The 19,895-nt window shown below is 37.8% G+C and overlaps 1 protein-coding gene across 1 annotated transcript in view; it reads right to left on the reverse strand.

Annotated features, from left to right (window-relative positions):
• Window positions 1-17,021, reverse strand: part of SYN2 (synapsin II) — a 203,858-nt gene extending 186,837 nt beyond the window's left edge. Inside the window, exon 1 of the mRNA XM_075096744.1 lies at window positions 16,542-17,021. Within this exon, the coding sequence (XP_074952845.1) occupies window positions 16,542-16,915 (374 nt within the window). The 5' untranslated portion in view covers window positions 16,916-17,021. The remainder of the gene's footprint in view (window positions 1-16,541) is intronic.
• Window positions 17,022-19,895: the final 2,874 nt, after the last annotated feature.

Raw genomic sequence — 19,895 nt, forward strand, 5'->3', positions numbered from 1 at the left:
TTTAATTTTAGTCTTTTTAAACACGAAGATGATTACAGGAACTCTGGCAAGTCATTTTGGCTTTAAGGAGAGAGTAGATATTGGCATAAAGGGAAATATGAATGTGAGTTAATTAGAGATTCTTATGAATAAATATTCTAATGAAATGGAAGCGCTAGTACTTTTCACTTATTTTGATAAATTTTGTTAAAGAGGAAAAGCTAATTTCACACAGACAGCAAGAGCACAAGGAGAGAACTTTGAGCTACAACAATCTAAATGCAAGTGATACTGTAGTTTAAATATATGGCAAAAAGATAACCTATTAAGGTACTGAATGTATTTCAACATATCAACGTTGCATTAAGTATATCAATAACCAGTCACGAGAATTTTTAAATCCATTACTGCAGCTTCACAAAGGACAATTCATTCTAGTTCATGATGCAAATTAGCTACATGATCTTTACAGGAAGCCAAGTACTTCTAATTGCTAAGAGCTGAATGACCAAAGGGAAAAAACACTATGTAAGACTGGGAGAGAAGGGATGAGGAGGGGGAAGCAAAAACAAACCCTCAAGAAATGTGTATTAGGGAAAACTTTGCTCTGCTATAAATGTACATATCAAAATTAATTGAGGGAGCGGAAGAAACAGTTTATGGATGTTCAGTGTGCTCAATTTCCATTTTCTTGTGGGTTTTTTCATCTAACCATTTTTCTTTGTAATGCTATTCATAATAGGCTCTTGGAAGACTACAGAAATAGGAAAATATAATCCCCATTATTCCAATAGAAAGAAATTCCAGCAAAGCGATCTATCAATGGCTAAGTAACAAATTGCAAGTCTCAATCATCTGATGTATATTTTTTTTTCAAAACAAGCACTACTACCATAAATAGAGATGTACAAGTTCTCAAAGCGAAAAAGGCATAAGTCAAACACATATTTATCCCACGAAAATACTGGAGGGGGGACCTGAATTGTTTGATTTTTTTTTTTTAAACAATACCTGTATTCGCTACATGGATACTTTATTTAGAAGTCAGAAAAGTACTTCTGAGGAAATGTGCTTGAATAATGGCAAGTATTTCATTTGTTGGCAGTAATTTTAAATGCACACTAAAAATTACATCATTCTTCATTCTGTGATTTATTATTGATTTAAAAGTCTACAGTAAACTTCACATTAGCTTAGCTTCCAGCTTCTCCATAGGAAGACTCTAGAAAGAAAGGAAAGTGAGCAGGGAAAGAACCTCATAACTGAAAATTCCCGACGGACTCCGACTTTCACATCCTTATGAGTATTGTTTTGAAAGGTAACAGACACCACAGTTGATTGCTAATGGCTTGTAGGAAGTGAAACTGTAACACATGTCAGAATGATCATCTGAATGGAGCTCTCCCTGGCCACAGAGCTATGTTGAATCTGCAACAACACTCCACTGACTTCTGAAATTCTGTCTAGTAAATATTTTTATTTGCTTGAAAAAGCTTCAGATTTTTTTTTGAGACATTTACCTTGGTTTATCGCTTATGCTAGAAATTTATGACCAGCATGTCATGAAGTTTTCCTGTTTGAAATAAAAGATGACAAATTAAAGTCAGGAATAAACTTTTCAGAAAAATCAACTAATCCCTAAGAAGTGGTTTGAAATAGGTCTTTAAAAGGCAGCAACTAGTAAAAATGTCATGACTAACCACACCATACTATTTCTCCAAAATGTCATTGCTAGCACATACAGGTAGTTAACTGCTCATGTGGAAAAATTAAAATAAATTACAATAAATATAAATTACAAAATTAAACAAACAGGTATTGTGACAGTACCTGCCTAATTACTATTTTGTATCTTTCATTGTCACTTGCAAGCCTCCACAGTAATTTCATGCTAAATGTTCAGTTTGTGTTTCAATGTAAGGGTCAGATAAGAAGCAGTTAATAAAAAGAGACAATGACATGAAAAACACGGATACTTTGATTTTTCTTCTTCACCCTTTCCAAACTATTTCAGTAATGCTTGAGTCAAACAAAAGCAAGTTCTAACATATTCTTTATTAAATAAAAATTCCAACTTTTAAATGGTTCTAGAACTTTGACTTGTTGTTTGGGTTTTTGTTTGGTTGGTTGGTTGGTTGGGTTTTTTTAACACAGTTAAGCTAACTGACTGCACACTGACCTCAAAATGTATTTAGCAATATTAGCAGAGACAGCTGACAAAGAGAATTGTAAAAGATAGTAACAGTGCATCACTATATCTCAGTATAATTTTAGTTTGAACAGGAAAAAAAGCTATTCCAGTTGAACAGAATAAAAGGAACTACATCGACAGGTCCTGGCACCTAAAAACAATTTTTTTCTAAAGTGTATGAAAGATGATTGCATATTTATAATTTTAACTATCTGTTCAAAGCTGTTTCTAATCAATTTCTTTTCCATTTATACACTAAAAAAAACTGCTACTAGCCTTACAGTCATGGATTTTTATCCTGAGTTTTCAGGCAATGTTTCAGACAAATTGGAAGAATTTGTCCTCATTATGCAGAATAGTTTTACGCCTTGGACAGCTCTTTCAGGAAAATAGCCCTGGTTTACCGCAGAGGCATTCATACATATGTACATACCTTTACCCACATGCATATTAAGCTCTCTCCTCTTGGTACACAAAAAGAATTCATTTTGTATGCTAACTAGATTATCAGTTACAATACACTACTCAAACACAGATGCAGCAGAGATGTTGACTTTGATCAACCATGCATTATAGCAAGCTGCTTTTGCTGATTAACATAATTTACTTTGATCTATATATTACACATAATCCTATCTCCCACCATGAAAGTTATTTGCTAAATTCCCCAAACTGAAAAGATTCTCCCGCCATCTTGAGTAGGGTGTCTAGATCTAAAGAATTTCTAAATCATCTATCAAAAAACTATTCTAAAATACAGACTAATTTAAGAAATACAAAAGTATACTTTTCTATTCTTGTAATACTTTGTCAAAACAGAGTTTTGAAGAATCAAATTAGTGAATCAAAAATTTTGTATTGTATGCATTTCAGTGTATGGTAAGCATACTGACTTCTTAAAAATTCTCTTCTACTTAAATTTTCCTTTTTGCTTCTATTTTTTTTTTTTAATAACCTTCTCTGTGATATATTCTAAAACTACTAGTTATGGCATGATATGCCATATCATGGATATATGGATGATAACAAAATCTAACTCACTACCTGTCCAAGCTACAGGTTTTAAGAGATTACTATCTTTTCAATGACCCAGCATGAAAAGCTGATGTTTACTTCTTCTGATAAGACAAAAATCATATATGGAAAGTTTACTATTCTTTATTCTTCTCCTTTTTGTGCAACTTCAGTACTTGCAAGAGTGCTATGACAAACCCGCAAACAAAATAATGCAGTGCAGAGATCTTGCATACTACTGCTTGTGGTTGAACTACTGGTCCTCAATTCAGCATCTAGACAGACTGCCAAACTAGGTGATAGCGTCACTTCCTGAGATGTGGCCCTACACTTATTACAACCAGCAATAAGATCACTCATCTATCACTAGATAACTTCATATGCATGGACATAAATACACCGAGTACGACGTAAACAATAATCCTGTGGTTACAATTCGATATTGCAAATGAAGTAAGATATGACGTTAGAAGAATATCTCAGCCCTTCTGAGCAAAAATCCTAGCACTGACAAATACACTATTTAATATTAATTTTTTATAGGTTCTATATTGTGCTACATAGTTTTATATTCTACTATACAGATAGCATTGATTTACTATCAATAGTAGAGTTTTAAATTCTTCAAATTCTTTGAATTAATCAAATAATTGAAAAAAGGCTAGTAAAAGCAGCTTTAAAAAAATTATTTAACATTTATAAACATCATTGCCTTAGGTAGGAGATCTAGGTAAATGAAACCCTGATAACATATTTGAAAAGTCATGGCTCTCTCTTTTAGAATTACTGCTTGCCCCTCAAAAATAGATATTTTCACAATATCATTTAAGTTTGCTTCCTTTCAAACACTCATTTGAAAATTCATGAACTGGAAATGAGCATCTAAATGAAGTAACACGTGCTTTAAATCTTACACTTCCATTTGTTAAGCAGTTATATGCACAAGGTCTTCATACCATCTTGACTGACAGATAGCAGTTTGCCACATGTTTTTTCAAATGCTGAAATCAATACTGGAATTCTGTTCCACAGGAAGCATCATAAACACATTGTTCTATATCACCCAAACAAGAAATGACTAAAAAATACTCAGGAAAAAGCCTACATCAGCCCAATAACAAGCTACCTCAAGCATAGCAAACCAGAAAATACAGATTTAATTACATTGTTACAATACAAAAATCACACACAGCCTGGATTTCAGAATAATAGTACCTGGTGTATTTATTCTACTTCAAAAGCTTTTCAGAGTACTGTTCTTGAAATACATGGACATTACCACCAAGGGACTTGGACAATTCACCTGCAAAAGCAATCACATGGTAACATCTCATTTTACTCTGCAGTAGTATTTTATTCTGAAGGCTACCTGGCACCTGATAGGTCATCAATATACCACCTAACAGCCAAAGATTTGGGGATCTCAAATGTATATTTACAGTGGGTCACACTATTCAGGGGGAAAAAACCAACCAACAAAAAATAGAAGAAAAATCAAACCCCAAAACTTCATCAGCTGCTTAACTTTTGAAGACTTCTAGCAAACAAAAGCCTAGACAACCACTGCAAGACTTCAACTGAAAAGGACTGCTTTAAGTTCCTCACCAGCCTGAAAAGAACAGACCTGCCGTCTGCTTCTACCCATCTGTTTCATGAACATAGACCAACCCAGTTGAAGTTATTTTAATAACAATAATATAAACCTTAATACACAGTAATTATATTAGTGTCTCTCGACTCCTCTAAAATATTACTACTGCCAAGAAAATTAATCTTACCGTCTTGTATGTTGAATTGCTGCTAGTTCATACCAGACATTTCTTCCTCAGTAAGAAAATGAATCAGCACAAAATTTCCAGAACCTGGGTCCAACCAAAAGAATTTAGGTAGAGTACAACCTCATACAAAATAGTGAATCTCTAAATCCCATGCCTTCTGTCATTACAACCCATACTAGAGACTTGTATTCAAAATGGCTGAGTGGCTTTCCAGTGGCACAAAGGAAGAGCGCCCTTTTATTCCAGTGCAACCCAAAAGCACCAGAGCAAGAAAACTACAACCACAGAAGTATTATCTATCTGGACCATGTCCACCAGTGAAAATTCCTACAAATCCTTCTTTAAAAAAAAATTACATACAGCTATATATGCACACACACACAAATACACCCTTCATAATGCTAGCACACTACTATTAAAGCAACTTTTTGTTGCTTTAGGTGTAATGCCTGCCTATTTAAACCTCATCCCAAATACTTAAAAATATTATTTTATTCTAAAATTTTAGAAGTGCTACTATAAACACTATTGTCATTTATTAATATATATATTGAATGCAAAAGTTATATAAGACTCAGGAAAAGTAATTTTGGTTATTGCTTCAAAGACAAAGGCCTCATGAAAGAAATATTTTTTCCTAATTAAAAATATTCCTGTGAGTTTTATTTGCCTCAAACAGTAGTTGGCTAAGACAATGACTACTAAGTAAAACAAGTTCCATAGTACATTAGGTAATCCTCAAAGGAATTGGACTTATTTATCATGTTTTATGAGAAAACCTTTTTATTGCCCTTCCAGAACCCCAAATCTGCGATGATGAATTTTCTAATATTACCCATTTTTGGTCCTACAAAGGAAAGAAACCTTTAAAATTTTTTGAAGCTTTGTTAATGATGAACCAGGATAAAACGTGAATATCCATAGAAAGCTTTCATTGGAAATTATCTTCAAAGCAAAATAAATCATTGAAGCAAACTAAGAGGTAGTGAAATGGTGGATAGTTCCTCTTTGGAACCATCCTAGTTTCTTCAAACAAAATGTGAGACTTAAGAGACTGTGCCTGATCTCACATTGGAGTTTGATCTACTAAATCTGTATTGTTGCAGTAGAATCATAATCAGTTTTTATTAGTAAGAAATCAGAAGTAATAAACAAGAAACAAGGTTAAACAGAACAAAAGTTAGACACAGAGATAGATATACAATAAGGTCATGTTGCTACTTTGTCTTTAAGTTAGAAATCAGCACCAATTTTTTCTCTTTTGGAATTCACTTTAAACCATAAAACTAAAATAAGAGACAATTTAACTTCTGCTTTTTTTCCCTAGGCTTGTTTTTATCCCCCACATATACTCACACACTCACCCCTGGTTTCTCTTGCAAGAAGTCAATATTATCACAATAAAGGATCTTGGCATCTGCCACAATGATAAACAGAAACTGGTAAGACTATAGCTCAGCAGATTACAGCCCCTACAAACCAGGCAATTCAGCAAAAAAAGTCAATGTTTCATAAACAGTATTAGATTTGCAAGGTCAAAATGAAGAGATAAATGCACTTATTGCACAAAAGAACCACTTTATTTTCAGATATCATAGAAAGAGTATCTAAACTTGCACTCAGTTCTGAGATACCTGCTCAGAAAGTTAATGGAATGCAGATACTTCTGACTCCTAAAGATGGGGACACATCTGCACACAAATATAACTTAGGTTTTATAATTAGCTGTGCCACAAGCTTTCTTTATGGCTACTCCATGCTCACCTTCTCAACAAATACCAGAGTAATTACCTGCAGAAGTTTTCCAATGAACAGTACACATTGCTGATATTTTGTTTTATGACTGTTTATATTAATTTTGAAATTACAAAGCATGCTCCCCTATTCTAGTGCCTATTTAACAAAGAAGCACTTGCTGCATACAAGATGAGGTAAATTAGCTTAAATCAGAAATATAGAAGCCTAAAGGTTACTGTTGCAATAAAGATGTATCAGTACCCTGACAGAGTGCCCATCTCTGAAAACAAAGCACAAATTGACGAGAGGACGTAATACTTCCATGCCTACCGAAATAAAACCAAGACTCCTATCAACCTTTGCTGCATCCTTGTTCTGCTGCTGTTCACAAAGTGTCAATTGACTTCTTAAAAAAATGCATTATTTTTACTATATATCTTGATGAGTTTTATAATTTTTCTTCACTTTGAGCAGTAAAAACAACATCCTATTACAGTTTTAAATATTCATGAGGAAACTGTGCCCATTATACCTTTAAAGAAAAACTTATAGATTTTTATCTGTTCATTGTGAGATTCCCTAATGCTTATTCATTCACAGTTTATTTCTGTAAAGGCGATATTTTTAAAAATAGCTTTTTAGGACAGGAAATTATAGCATATTTTTTTCTTAAAAGTCCTATTGTTCTTGTTTAATCTACTTCTCTGTAATATTTTAAAATATTTTTAATACGTTATAATCTATAAATAGGAACAACTCATTAAATTGAAGAAATCTATTTGTTTATATCTAATAATTTTATGTGGGTGCTTTAGAACAAAATAAAGATATTTAAAAGATTTTATCTCAGGCTCTAATAATATTTTTTAATTATTTGAATCACCTGACAAAAATTCAAATAAATGCATAGATTTTTAAAAATTTTTTAGTAACTCCTGCTAGCAGTCAGTGTATACAATGCATTATAAACACCAATATGCAATTGGGACGTAAGGCTACAGAGCTCAAATGGTAAATCAAGCAAGGTCAAACATGGAACAGCCATTACCAAAAGCTAAAGGACAGTGCATTTAATGGTTGGCCTTTTGTAACAACTTCTAGCACCTGACTGGCTGATGGTGGCATGTGATGATTTTATTCTCCCTATCTACTTGATTGGTGGCTGGCAAAAAGAGGTGATCACACTTTGTTAGACACCAAGCCTCCCACAGTTGGTTTGTGTTGGGTTTTGTTTGGGTTTTTTTTTTGTTTGTTTTTCTTGGGTTTTTGTTGTTGGTTTGGTTTTCTGTTTGTTTTTAATGAAAATAGGGCAAATGCATTTATGGCTCTATCTGCATAAGCCGGGACTAAGTCCCTAATTTCCACTGAGGGAAGAAGGAACTATTCTCCTGCCCCTACCTCTCAAATGAAGAGGTCACAGTAACTTACAAAAAATAGGCTGAGACCAAGCTCAGAGGTGAAAATAATTAAGAGAATGTTGTTCACACTCCTTCCCAGCTGCACTTAAGCAGCAACGCTGTGACATCCCATGTGTCTTCTACCTACTTAATCACAGATACACAGGAAGAAGGATAAAGTTACCTGCAGCATGCAGAAAAATCAGAAGGGTTCTTCAAAGCCTGAAGTTCCATATTCTTCTGCAGTGTCTGCTGGACCAAGCCATTAATAAATTAATTCCACTAACATTTGCAATTCAGGAAGGAGTAGAGTAAGCAGGTATACTCTGGCAGCCTGGATCAGCTACGTCACCCTGCCAGCTTGTTTGCCGCCAGGGAGCCACAATCACAGCACCAGCCCTGGACATGCCATGCTCTTGCCTGACACAGCTGAAGCAAAAGCCACCCAGCCTTAGCTACAGCTGAGGCCCAGCCCTGTTCCACTTTAGGCATCACAGGTCTGTAGGAAAACCAGAAACAGCCTCTTCAGATCTAAGATTCAGTGTCTTCTGAATTAAACATTTCTATTACTTTTGCTTGCAAATATATAAACAAGGATTTTACCTTAGCCACCAACTCTTTGCTAGGAATCAGTGTATTTGTCAGAGTTCGTTAACATTTCCATTTCAGCTAGGTAGGGACACACTTGCAGTGAAAACGGGTATTGTAAAATTGACAGTCTTTCCACTTGCAAAAGCTTAAACTAGTCTACAGTTCATGTTACCAAGAATACCCATCATTACTCTCCTCCAGCTGGCTGTCTAAAAGCACAGTAGCTTTCCTCTGAGATGTTAAGTTTGACTCAGCTCAGATAAAGCTGTTCAATTAGCAAAAGCAGCAGTGCAATCAAGCAAGCATTTTGCATTCTAGACCAGGGTATGATGCTGTCCTCCAACCCATGGCATCTGTAAAGTCTTATCAGCTCATTACACATTTTTTTTTCACTCCACAAGGTAAGTAGCCTCATCCCTGGAAGCACTATCACTATTCCAGGTAACAATTACTTCATAATTTATTGCTTCACTTTTTGTCATCTACTACATAGCTTTCTTTGCCAATTTACTCTTTTCCATTCTTTGCAACTTTTCCAGCTACTTGTAATTAACATTTGCTGCTGTGTTCATCCAACCAGGTCTAGATTCCTTCTGTAGAGGTTCTACATCCAAATCTCACTTCCTGTAGTTGTTCTCTGATTATAAACTTGTGTCTTAAGAAAACACATATTTCTCATTCAATTCTTATCATATTTTGAAAGAAGACTGCAGTCTATCTTATCTACAAATGTACAAAAATCCAAAACATCAGTCTATTTCAGTTATATTAAAAACAGATTTCTATAGTTTAGAGCATTCACAACAGGTAGGCTGGGTGAAGAGCTAAAGGTGATAAAATTACGTGACATTACGTCTATCATAGCATTGTTAAGAACCGAGTACTAAAAATGCATACAATGAAGTCACTACTTCAAGACTATATTGATACTGTGAGAATATTTAGCATGATTCTTTTGGAGAAACATGGTTTCAACAAAAATGTGTAGTCTTGCAGTGTCATATAGTGTTTACAGAATAGCAAATACCCATTTAAAACAGAGCTCAAAATACAGTAAGTCCTCTAGATACACTATTTCAAGATGAACAGTAAGAAGTCTAATAATATAGTTTTAATAACCTTTTGTTTCATTCTATTACTATTTCAACAGATTACAATTTGCTACTGGCAAATAATTATCAAATTCTGACTAGCCTGTAAGCAGAATTTCTTATTTCACATAGGTCTAAAGTCTACAAAGCAATGTTATTCTCTTTATCTCTTGCTTCAGTCTTATTACTTGGAAATATACCTATCTAAAATTCATTCATAATTTCCTTGACAATTTTTCCATTTCCCTTCCATTACAGCAAGCTTTAAAAGAAAACATTGTCAAACTTTTTTTTTTTAATATTAACTATTCAACTAAACATGTTACTGTAGGTTTCATTAAGCTTCAGAGAAGTTTCTGTAGTCTCTTCATAGATAAAGGAGGCAGTGGGGAAGGTTCACTCGGATTCTGAGCACGGGGAACAGAGATGGAACGTGGGACGTCACCAGATACAATCTGTCCGAATTTGTAGTCAGCATCTCATATACACTAAGTTGCCAAAAATAATGTTAGAGCATGTAAGAGCTTGTTGACATAAAGCAACACAGAGAATTTGGAGGACAAAGTGTTTTCCACTAGAAGCTTCTTTTTTTATATCCACTAAAAAAGGCAAACTCTGTCATGTACTGTGTTCTGCTATTTATACTAATATAGCCAAGTATTACACATGACAGAACTGCAGATAAACAGGAAAAAACTCCACAATTTTTTTGTTGGATCATCTTAAAATACCAGCACACACATTGTCTGGTGCAGAACTGTATCAGCTGGCCATTTCAGTGAACAGACATGAAATATAACTTGCATGAGATTGCTGCATGCTACAAACTCAGATTTGTTAACACCTTCCATTACATACTTCAGTTAGTTCAGCTGCATGTCCTTATTCTTAAATTCTTGCCCAGCATGGACTTAATTTTTTTAAAAATGGCCAAACAACAAGTAACACGGCTCAGTGAGCTAAACTTCCACCACTTCAGGAAAACACACTCAGATGCTCACACTTGATGAGGAGACCAAGTTCAAAATAAACTTTTCCTTGCTTTACAGGAACGCACATTGTTTCATCTGCATGCCTGAGTGTATCCTTCCAGCCAGCAGAGAGATGTGTTGCTTGTGCTCATGGCAGCCCCTGCACATGCCTGCATCTCTCCTTTAATTATGTTACTATCTTGATTGCAAAAATGAAGAGCCCTTAATGCAGAACTGAAAATTGCAGTGTGTGCTGGGAACTAGTACTGATCTAATTACCTGGTTTTAAGAAGCTGTCTAAGTACATATTGTCTTCATGTAAAATCTAGCTGGCAGCTTCTTTTTGGAGTACTAGGAACTTGATCCAAAGACGATAACTAGAATTAGACTGCAATATATCCAGTTTTTTTAAGATTCAAATAAAACTTCTCACAAAGATAATTTTGAAATATGAAGTTTTCATATCAAGCAAAAAATGAAGAAAAAAACAAACTATAATCTTTATCATTCTTGCTCAGCTTCAGGGGTTTTAAGGAACCCGTTGCCTTCTTTGAAAGATCACAGTGTTACACCAAAGGCAAGGCTGTTTTCCCTTTAATATCAGGAGTTTCTTGTTGCAAAAGGCACAGCAGATCTTAATTAGCATTTAAAATTGAACTTAAAAAGTAAACTTAAACCTAAATTTAAAATTGAACTTAAAAGTAACTTATGTCTTTTCTTCCTACATAAAATACATATATTGATAACATTACCCTTTCTTTACATCCATTGACTGAAGGCATATACCTACATTTAGCCATTCGGTCAGTCTTAAGAGCTTAGACCTTTCTAAAAATCAGTCTCCTCATACCTCTGCAACACAGCTGTCTCTTGCCTTAACTTGCTTTCAAAAGCTTCTTACCTTCAACCCTTAAATGAGTGCCAAAGGACCCTTGCAATCCCCCTCCATCTATGCAATCCCCATTAGTTCCATGTTTGCCCATGCCCTGGGTTTCCCTCCCCTTTTTATGTTGTGGCTTTATGCTCTTTACTAGTAGCAGCATGCTTCACAATGCCAGGAGGCTGGCAAGAACACTGTCCTTCTAGACATTGTCATCCCAGAGGACTAAAGAGAGCTCTGGCAAAGCAGTTGCCCTCATTTATGCATTACTAAAATTTAAGTGACACCCTCTAAATTTGGAAAACTCACTAACTGAAGACTTATACTGAATGCAATAAATAGTGCAGTTACTAAATCAGCCTATTACTATCAAATAAGATAACTTAGAATTCTAGTTCAACTGGACTTAGAAAATGCTAATTAGTTATGCACAACTGGAACCATCCCTACTGAACAGAAAAACTGCAATGAATTTTTGTTGTAGTATACAAATTGTTTGGTAGTTACCCCTACATAAAACAACTGCACATATTTTTAACTGTAACTTTTTCCACCTTCTAGTAAAGGCAAAAAACCCAATAAACCCATTCTGCTCACTTTACTAAATTTGTGTATAAAAACCCAGCATTTTTCTGCACTACGACAATAGTGTTCCTATTAAAAACATTTCTGATGAGCAATGCTTGCCCATAAATGACTCCGTAATTTTAAAACAGAAAGTTTGCTTTTCATATAGCGTTTGTCCCAGCCATTTGGAAATTATTGTTTCGGCCTATCACAAGATGACTAACTACTAAGGCAGTAAACATTACAAGAAATGCATAATTACCTGGAAAAAAAGATACTGATACTTATAACAAGGTTTGTGCTTAAAAATACAAGAACAAAATTTTTGCACTTGATTCTTTTTATAGTTTGACTGCTACTGCCAACGAGTTTTATAGTCAAGCTTTAAAGCACAAAACGGGCAAAGCAATAATTAGTTTTCAATATTGAAACAGCTTTCTAAATATTACACATAAGTTTTTAATAATAATCTATATACCCAGCATTTTGGCACCTTGCCACTGATGTACGGCCTCTAATCAATTGCTTGTTCAGCATTGAATATTCAGTACCTTTTGTATACAGATGAAAACGGTTAATTTCTGAGGAAATTAAATACTATTTAAAATAAACTTATCTAGCTGAAAATTTTGGACACTTAATGCAGACCAGTAGCTAGGAAAGGAGAATTAAAAGAAGAGGTTAAGCAAGCTGCCTAGGTTTTAATTTAGCTCTGTCACTAGCCTCTTGGATGACCTTGAACAAATTATTTTACTTCCTAGTTTACTCCATTTGCAAAGATGTCAACAAAGATACCTAAAGCTGTAAAACAATCAATGAAGTATATTACACAAAATCTTAAACTTAACAAGTGGTTCTTAAAGCTCTTCCCTCTCACAGACCCATGACGCGTCTCCAAATCAGGCACTTTTCCATTACATCTTTAAATACTATGTAAGGTTCTCAACTAGATGTGTTAACTCAGAAAAGGGTTCGGACATCAGGAAAGGTATTGAAAACATCTGTTCAGTATGCAGCTGCAGATCAAAAGAATGTGACATTAAAATGCGTAAAGAACTGGCCAGAAAATAAAATTAGCTTTTCCAATGCCTTTATATACATTAATAGTGCTGCTCCATTTGAAGGAGTGTTTGCATTACAGGTCACCCCTTCTTTATGGTGACATTCTACAATGACAGAAGGTTTCAAAGATAATTCGTGAAAATGATCGCTAGCAATTTGCTTTCCCCTTTGGACCAAAGGATTATTTATTGTATAAAGTGACTAAGTAGTCCACGAGAACCAGAACCAAGCAAAACCGCGTGTCGTGGATTTGTCTCTCATAGTTGACTACAGATCTGTTTTCATTTTTTTCCTACACTTGCCATTGAAGCCCATATAAAGCTACGAGCTGGTAAAAAGTCTTTGATAACAGCTTATTTTGTAGTCCTGCCTTGCCTTTAGTAGAAGCCCTCAGAGATGTCTCTCATCTACGTAGCTGCAAGTTTCCGAAGAACCTGTAGGAAAAGAATTGTCTTTCACAGCTCTAACACATCTTTGAGAGTGTTACTGGAGAAAGGAGGATGGTTTGACATGATGACTGCATTTGCTCTCTTTCCTTAAGAAGTTAGATAATATAACACAGTAAAAATACACTAATTAGTACAGATAAGTTAATTGTCCCATTTTTTCCCTATCCCACAACATAAAAGTAAAGAAACTGAAAAGGAGAATTTCAAAACTTCTCAAGGGCAAACTCCTCAAGGCAAGAAAATGATTAAAAAGTCACTGAGATCAAGATTAAAAAATGCAAACAACTGAACATTATTCATATGTAGAATATCCCACATAATTCCATTTGCAACAATAATAATGTTGGGTTACTGATTTTCAGAATTCAAGTATGAGTCAATCTCTAATAGAAATAAAATATATTAGAAACAAAACGTCCTTTTGACGCTAGAGGCAATATTCTTTGCTGACAGGAGACGGTGCTTAGTGCGTCCTCCGGCCCACGCTAAAAAGGGGATACTGAATTAGTAGGATTTCAGTGTGATCCAGGCTGAAATGCTTTTATTTCTATTGAAACTATAGTCCAAAAGCAATACATACATTTTCAATTTAAGACAAAGACAATGCAGCTCAAAACATTACTAAAACAAACACCCAGCATATGATCTTCCTCTCAGGACTAATGTAAATCAACTGTAACTGTTTCTTGGGAGGCTCCAAGAGATTTATTTGGTACTGTTTTTCTTGTTATTGACAGGGTTTGTTTAGTGTACCACATGACAGCAGCTCTACATACCTCATCTTGCTAAACTGTACGTCAGTGCATCATACCAGGCAGGGTAGCTAGTGTGGTGGCCATCAGACCACTGAAATTCATCTATTGCCAGTTCCAATCTTTCAATGATATTTTTTTTTTTAGGTTATCACTTGTATGCCCTTTCAGCCCATATAGTCAAATTCTACAGCAGTTCAATACATCTCAGTATGGATATCCATACTTCCAAAGGTATGGAACAAACTTTTCTGCCTGTATTATCAGAATACCCACATATATAATTTTTCAAATTTTATTTTAACATCTTCAGTTACAAAATTATTATCTTTTTGAAGAAGGAAAAGCCAGGTCAACAACAAACTGTTCTTTCTAGAGCTACTACATATCCATGTCACATACTATGAGAAAGACAAAAAAAAAAAAAAAAGAAAAAAGCAAGAGTAACCTTGTGTATATTTGTGACTGCATCTAGTCTACTACTGGGAATGCTGTTAGTGGCATTCACTGTGCAGAGGTTTAAAAGCTTTGCTATTGCCAACAGATAGTGTTATTTTTGGGTGCATTTATCCAGTACGTAAAACATGTCATGTTTATCATACACAGGATGGTTTCAGTAGGTATGGAAAAATACTACCAGAAACAAACTTTATGAACATATACAGTTATTTAATTTACCAAGCAAAAATTTATGCATTGTAGGCTATTAAATATATGTATCTACAAGGCAGTGAGCAGTGTCCATGGATGCATCTCCATGACAGAGGCTGTCTTAGTCCAGCAGATACAACAACCCTTTATCTAAAAAAAAAAAAAAAAAATGAAAAAACAACCATAAACCCAAACACAGTAGGAAAAAAAAACCCAAAAATATAACAGATAATGTTATCATAACATTGATAACATATGTGCTATAGAGAAAAGCTTACATTTTTGTTTCAAGTATTTTATTGAAGTACCATTTTAAAGCAAATTGCATGAAATCATAGAACTGTACAAATCCATCTAGACACTAAGGCTATAAATTTGAGAAGCTGACAATAAAAATCACAAACCCACAATCCATTACTGAATGATGTCAGTGTTATAAAAACATACTTCTTTTACTCGGTATTATTTGAAGGCACTATTAAAACCTTATGTACTGTAATTAGCAACAGCGAATGAGACGATTCACAGCTTGATGTGTAAACGCGCATTTATACGGAAACATGTTCACAAACGATTAATAGGTATACATCCTTCCAATAAAATACAGCATCCACCAGAATTGTATGTGATAAACAGGTCTGCAAAAGCTATAACCTCTCCTACTGGTAGCAGCCAGGCACAGGAAGAAATGAGTTGACGTACAAGTTTTATGTTTTGTAAATCCCGCATTTTTTTGTGAGGATAGTGGAAGCAAAACACCCACCCCAAGCAAAACCGGGGAAGTTTTAATTAACCTAGCCGCGCACACCCGCGGGGCTAAGGCAGAACTGAGGGCTTGTCCTCAATATCCTGAAGGACCTTCACCTGAACACGCATATTAGACGCTGCAACAGAAGCAGCGGGATCTACGTGGAAACTCATAAATATGAATTAACACACATAACGCTACAACCACACGCAGTTCGAAACAGAAATTCGTGCCTAAGACACCTAAATCCTACCTGCACCTATACGTGAGTTCTTTATTTCGCTAGAGAACACAAGGATATGCTTTTTCAGGGCGGTAGATATGTTTTATTTACTGTTTTGATAGAAAACGGCTTTCATTCCTAGTCAGGCGCTCCAAGGTTTGCTGTTTTTTTTTTCTCCATCTTCCAGTCCGTAACGCTTCGCTTCAGCCGCGTGGCTGCCGCCTCAGCGAGGCCGGGCGGCGGGAAGGCACGGCCCGCCGGCCCTCCCGCCGCCTGCCCCGGCCCCGGCCCGCCTCGCCCCCCCCCCCCCCCCCCCAGGTGTGCCCACACCCACCGGGGAAGGGAGAGCGGCCGCGGAGTGGGGCCGGGGCCCGCGGGGAAAAGGGGCCGCAGTGTGACGGAGGGGAAGGACTGGGGGGAAGGGGGGGGGGGGTGCGGAGGGGGGCGCAGGGGCACCTACCAGTCCGTGTGCGGCTCGTCAATGACCAGGAGCAGCTTGAACTTTCTGCCGGCAGCCGAGGAGACGGCGGAGGAGGGATCCACCAGACCGGCTGAGGCCGCCGTCTGCTTCACGGCGTTGGAGAGGGAGCTGAAGAAGCTGCTGCCTGTCGACTGCTGCGGCTGCGGCGGCGGCGGCTGCTGCTGGGGGGGCGCCGACTGCGGCGGCTGCCGGCGCTCGGCAGCCGGGGAGGCAGAGGCAGGGGCCGAGGAGGCTGAGGGAGGCGGCGGCGGCGGCTGCTGCGGCTCCGGCCGCTGCAGGTCGGTCATGTAGCCATTAGGCAGGTTGGCAATGAAGCTGCTGTCCGAGAGCCTGCGCCGCAGAAAGTTCATCATCTGGCCGGGCGAGAGAAAGGCGAGGCTGCGGCGAGCAGGGCGCGGAGCCGGGCGGGCGGGCGCCGCGGCGTGCTGCGTGCGATCCGCAGGCAGGCTCGGTCGCAGCCTCACTGCTGGCCGGGGCGGGAGGCGCTGCCTCCCCCTCAGCGGCGCGTCCGCCACTCTCGCCCGCCTCTAGGGGGCGGCCGCGGGGGGCGGGAGGGCCTCGGCGGCGGCCTGGGCCCGAGGGGGAAGGCCGGGCACCGGCACTCGCCGGCGGGCACCGGCGCTGCGGGGTGCTCCGGGGTGGCAGCGGCCGGCACGGCGGAGTGGGGCTCCGCAGCGGCCCCGCCTGCGGCGCTTCTGTCCTCCGCGCCCGCAGCCGCCCAGCGCCGGAGGATGAGGGAGTGCCGGGTGCGGCCTCAGCAACCGGCCCTTGGCAGGGTCTTTTCTAAGCGAAAAACCCGCAGTAACGCATCCCCTGAGCTCCCGCAGCACCGAGCGACTGCTGGGTCAGTCACGACGCGCTGCAAAGGCAGAGGGCAGCTGCGAATGGCGCCTGGCACCGGCACCGTGGCGTCCCAGAGTCAGGGAACGGGGCTGTGTGGTCCTTGGCCTCGCTTACAAGCATGAATTTAGTTTTATTTATAGCCTAGATATTAAATGCCTTAATTTGCCAACAAACAACACGGGGCATGGAACAGCCGCAACATCCTTCACTCATTTAAATCTAGTTCAGTATCGACAGGGCTGCAGAAGTATTGCTGCAAGGGTGTGAAATGCTTGTCGGGGTCCAGCTGGGAAAAAAATACTCAGCGGAGCTATTTATGGTTGTATTCAGTGAATGTCTGAGCAACAATCGATAGCAATGCCATGAAGTTGAAGAGCAAAGAAGTGCTGCAAACAGCCCTGTGCTGGCTTAAATCACTCTGCTAGGAAGAGCAGCCATTTAAAAAAATATCTATGAGGCGTTCCAGCCTGAGAATGATTTGTTCCGGTAGCTGCCCTCAGTGTAACCACTGCAGCGTTGCAAGGGGAGCAACAAGCAGATACCAGCTCAAAGCTATGCTGCATCTGTAAGAGGACACACTGGCATTGCCACACTTAGATCCCCCAGAACATTCATGAAGCCTTTTACTAATAAACAGTGGTGGTGATTGTTCTTTTTTTTTATATTAAAAAAAACCCAAACCTCAACAGTTCAATGAAGGTGAAGTGCTGTGTGTCATCAGGCAATTTTACATTGTCAAGGAGAATTACGGGTGCATTTTCATATCTTTAAAATTGTCAGCTTTCTTTAAAAGTAATTTGAATTCTCTTCCTCCTGACTGTTGGGATAATCATTATGTGTTTTAATATAAGATACATACTCAGCCTTTATTGTATGACATACACATTTATCCAAGATACACATAACCGCCAATCATTTTGCAATTCATCTCTTCAGGCCATACTGCATGTAACAGGTGCTCTAAGATTACACACAGCAAATTCATGCAGTGATTCCATTTAAAGTTAGACTTCATAAATCTTTCCTGATGCTAACACTTTCCATTTAAAGTTTACATGTTCAAAGGTAGAACTGCATAGGATTCTTTAATGAATCACTACATTTAGAAATGTTCATATATAATGACAGAAAAATAAATGAAACAGGAAGGCTAGTAGAAGATGCTTACATTTTAAACACCTTAGACAAACTGGGGGCAAATGTTCACTCTGCCAAGCCATAATATAGGCCACCTACAGGTACAGATATAGATACACCTTTATGCATTAAGGGCACAGAAAATTTAAACAAGCGGAACAATCCTGGGCTACAACTGCAGTTAGAATGTTCCTGTCATTTCACCAATCTGTGCCTTGTGCTGCCAGAGAAGCTGTGGATCTAGCTAAATTTAGGTCTAGTGGGATCTAGAAAGAATAATTTTCTCTCAATAGTGTTAAGATATCTTAGGGTTATTCATATTTCTAAAATGCTTGTACGTAAGTGCAATAACAAGTTAAATCACCTACAACACATGACACAGAAGCGAGTCACTTTGCAGACAGAAGTAGAATATCGCAATTCACCATGGCAAGTGCACATGTACCATTTCCACTGATACTGCACGTGCAAAGATGGTAAAAATCACAAGACCGAAGAACTGTTTCATTCCTCCTTGCCTGAATAGTTGTATCAACAATCCCCCCTCCCTTCTCATCTAAACAGCCGGAGGGCTAAGTAAAGAAAACGGGACTGCTTATACCTTTCAAAAGATGAGTTTTTATACAGTATAAACTGTACACTTCCCTGTAAAGAGGTTACTGAGAAACACTCTTATCCAGTCTAATACTGAAAAAATATATTTAGACATTTTTTAAATTACTGTTCTAGATTGAAGGGTGATTGCATAAAAATACCTCCCCGTTGGACAGCCTGCTTCATATATATACTCAGAACCTGCTTATTTTACTGACCAAAATCAGGCAGTCTTGCAGAGCCAAATTAAGCATGGCAGAATGGACCGTGTTACATTTTGCTGTGCATATTAAAACTATCAAGCGGGTCTCTCTTACAGGGCTGAAACCTGTCTTCGGTGTTAGCTAGGGTACATGTCATGTAGGCAAGATACATGTAGCAAATGGAAATGCTGGGAGCAGGTTGAATGTCAGGATCTATTACTATAAAATGAAATAAAAAATTATTAAACAGAGTGGTTAGGCTGCTCAAATGTCAGTGATGCAAGATCTATCCTTGTTAACATTTTTGTGTGGAAAACTTTTGTTTTCTGATTGATGAAATCCAATTCCTATCCGTAGTACTTTCTTGAATATTCTCAGTGCAGTCAAGTAATTAATTTAAGATTATTCAGACTGATTCTAATTGCAATCACGACCAACAGACTCTCTGATATGGTTGCCCTTTATGGTTTAATGAACTGTTAGATGTTTGGATAAGTAGCAGAAGCCTTGTTCCCCTACCTTGTACACTCAGAAGACGTTATGGCTACATAGAATG

Source organism: Phalacrocorax aristotelis, chromosome 6 (genome assembly GCF_949628215.1).
Source record: "Phalacrocorax aristotelis chromosome 6, bGulAri2.1, whole genome shotgun sequence".
Classification (NCBI taxonomy): Eukaryota; Metazoa; Chordata; class Aves; order Suliformes; family Phalacrocoracidae; genus Phalacrocorax; species Phalacrocorax aristotelis.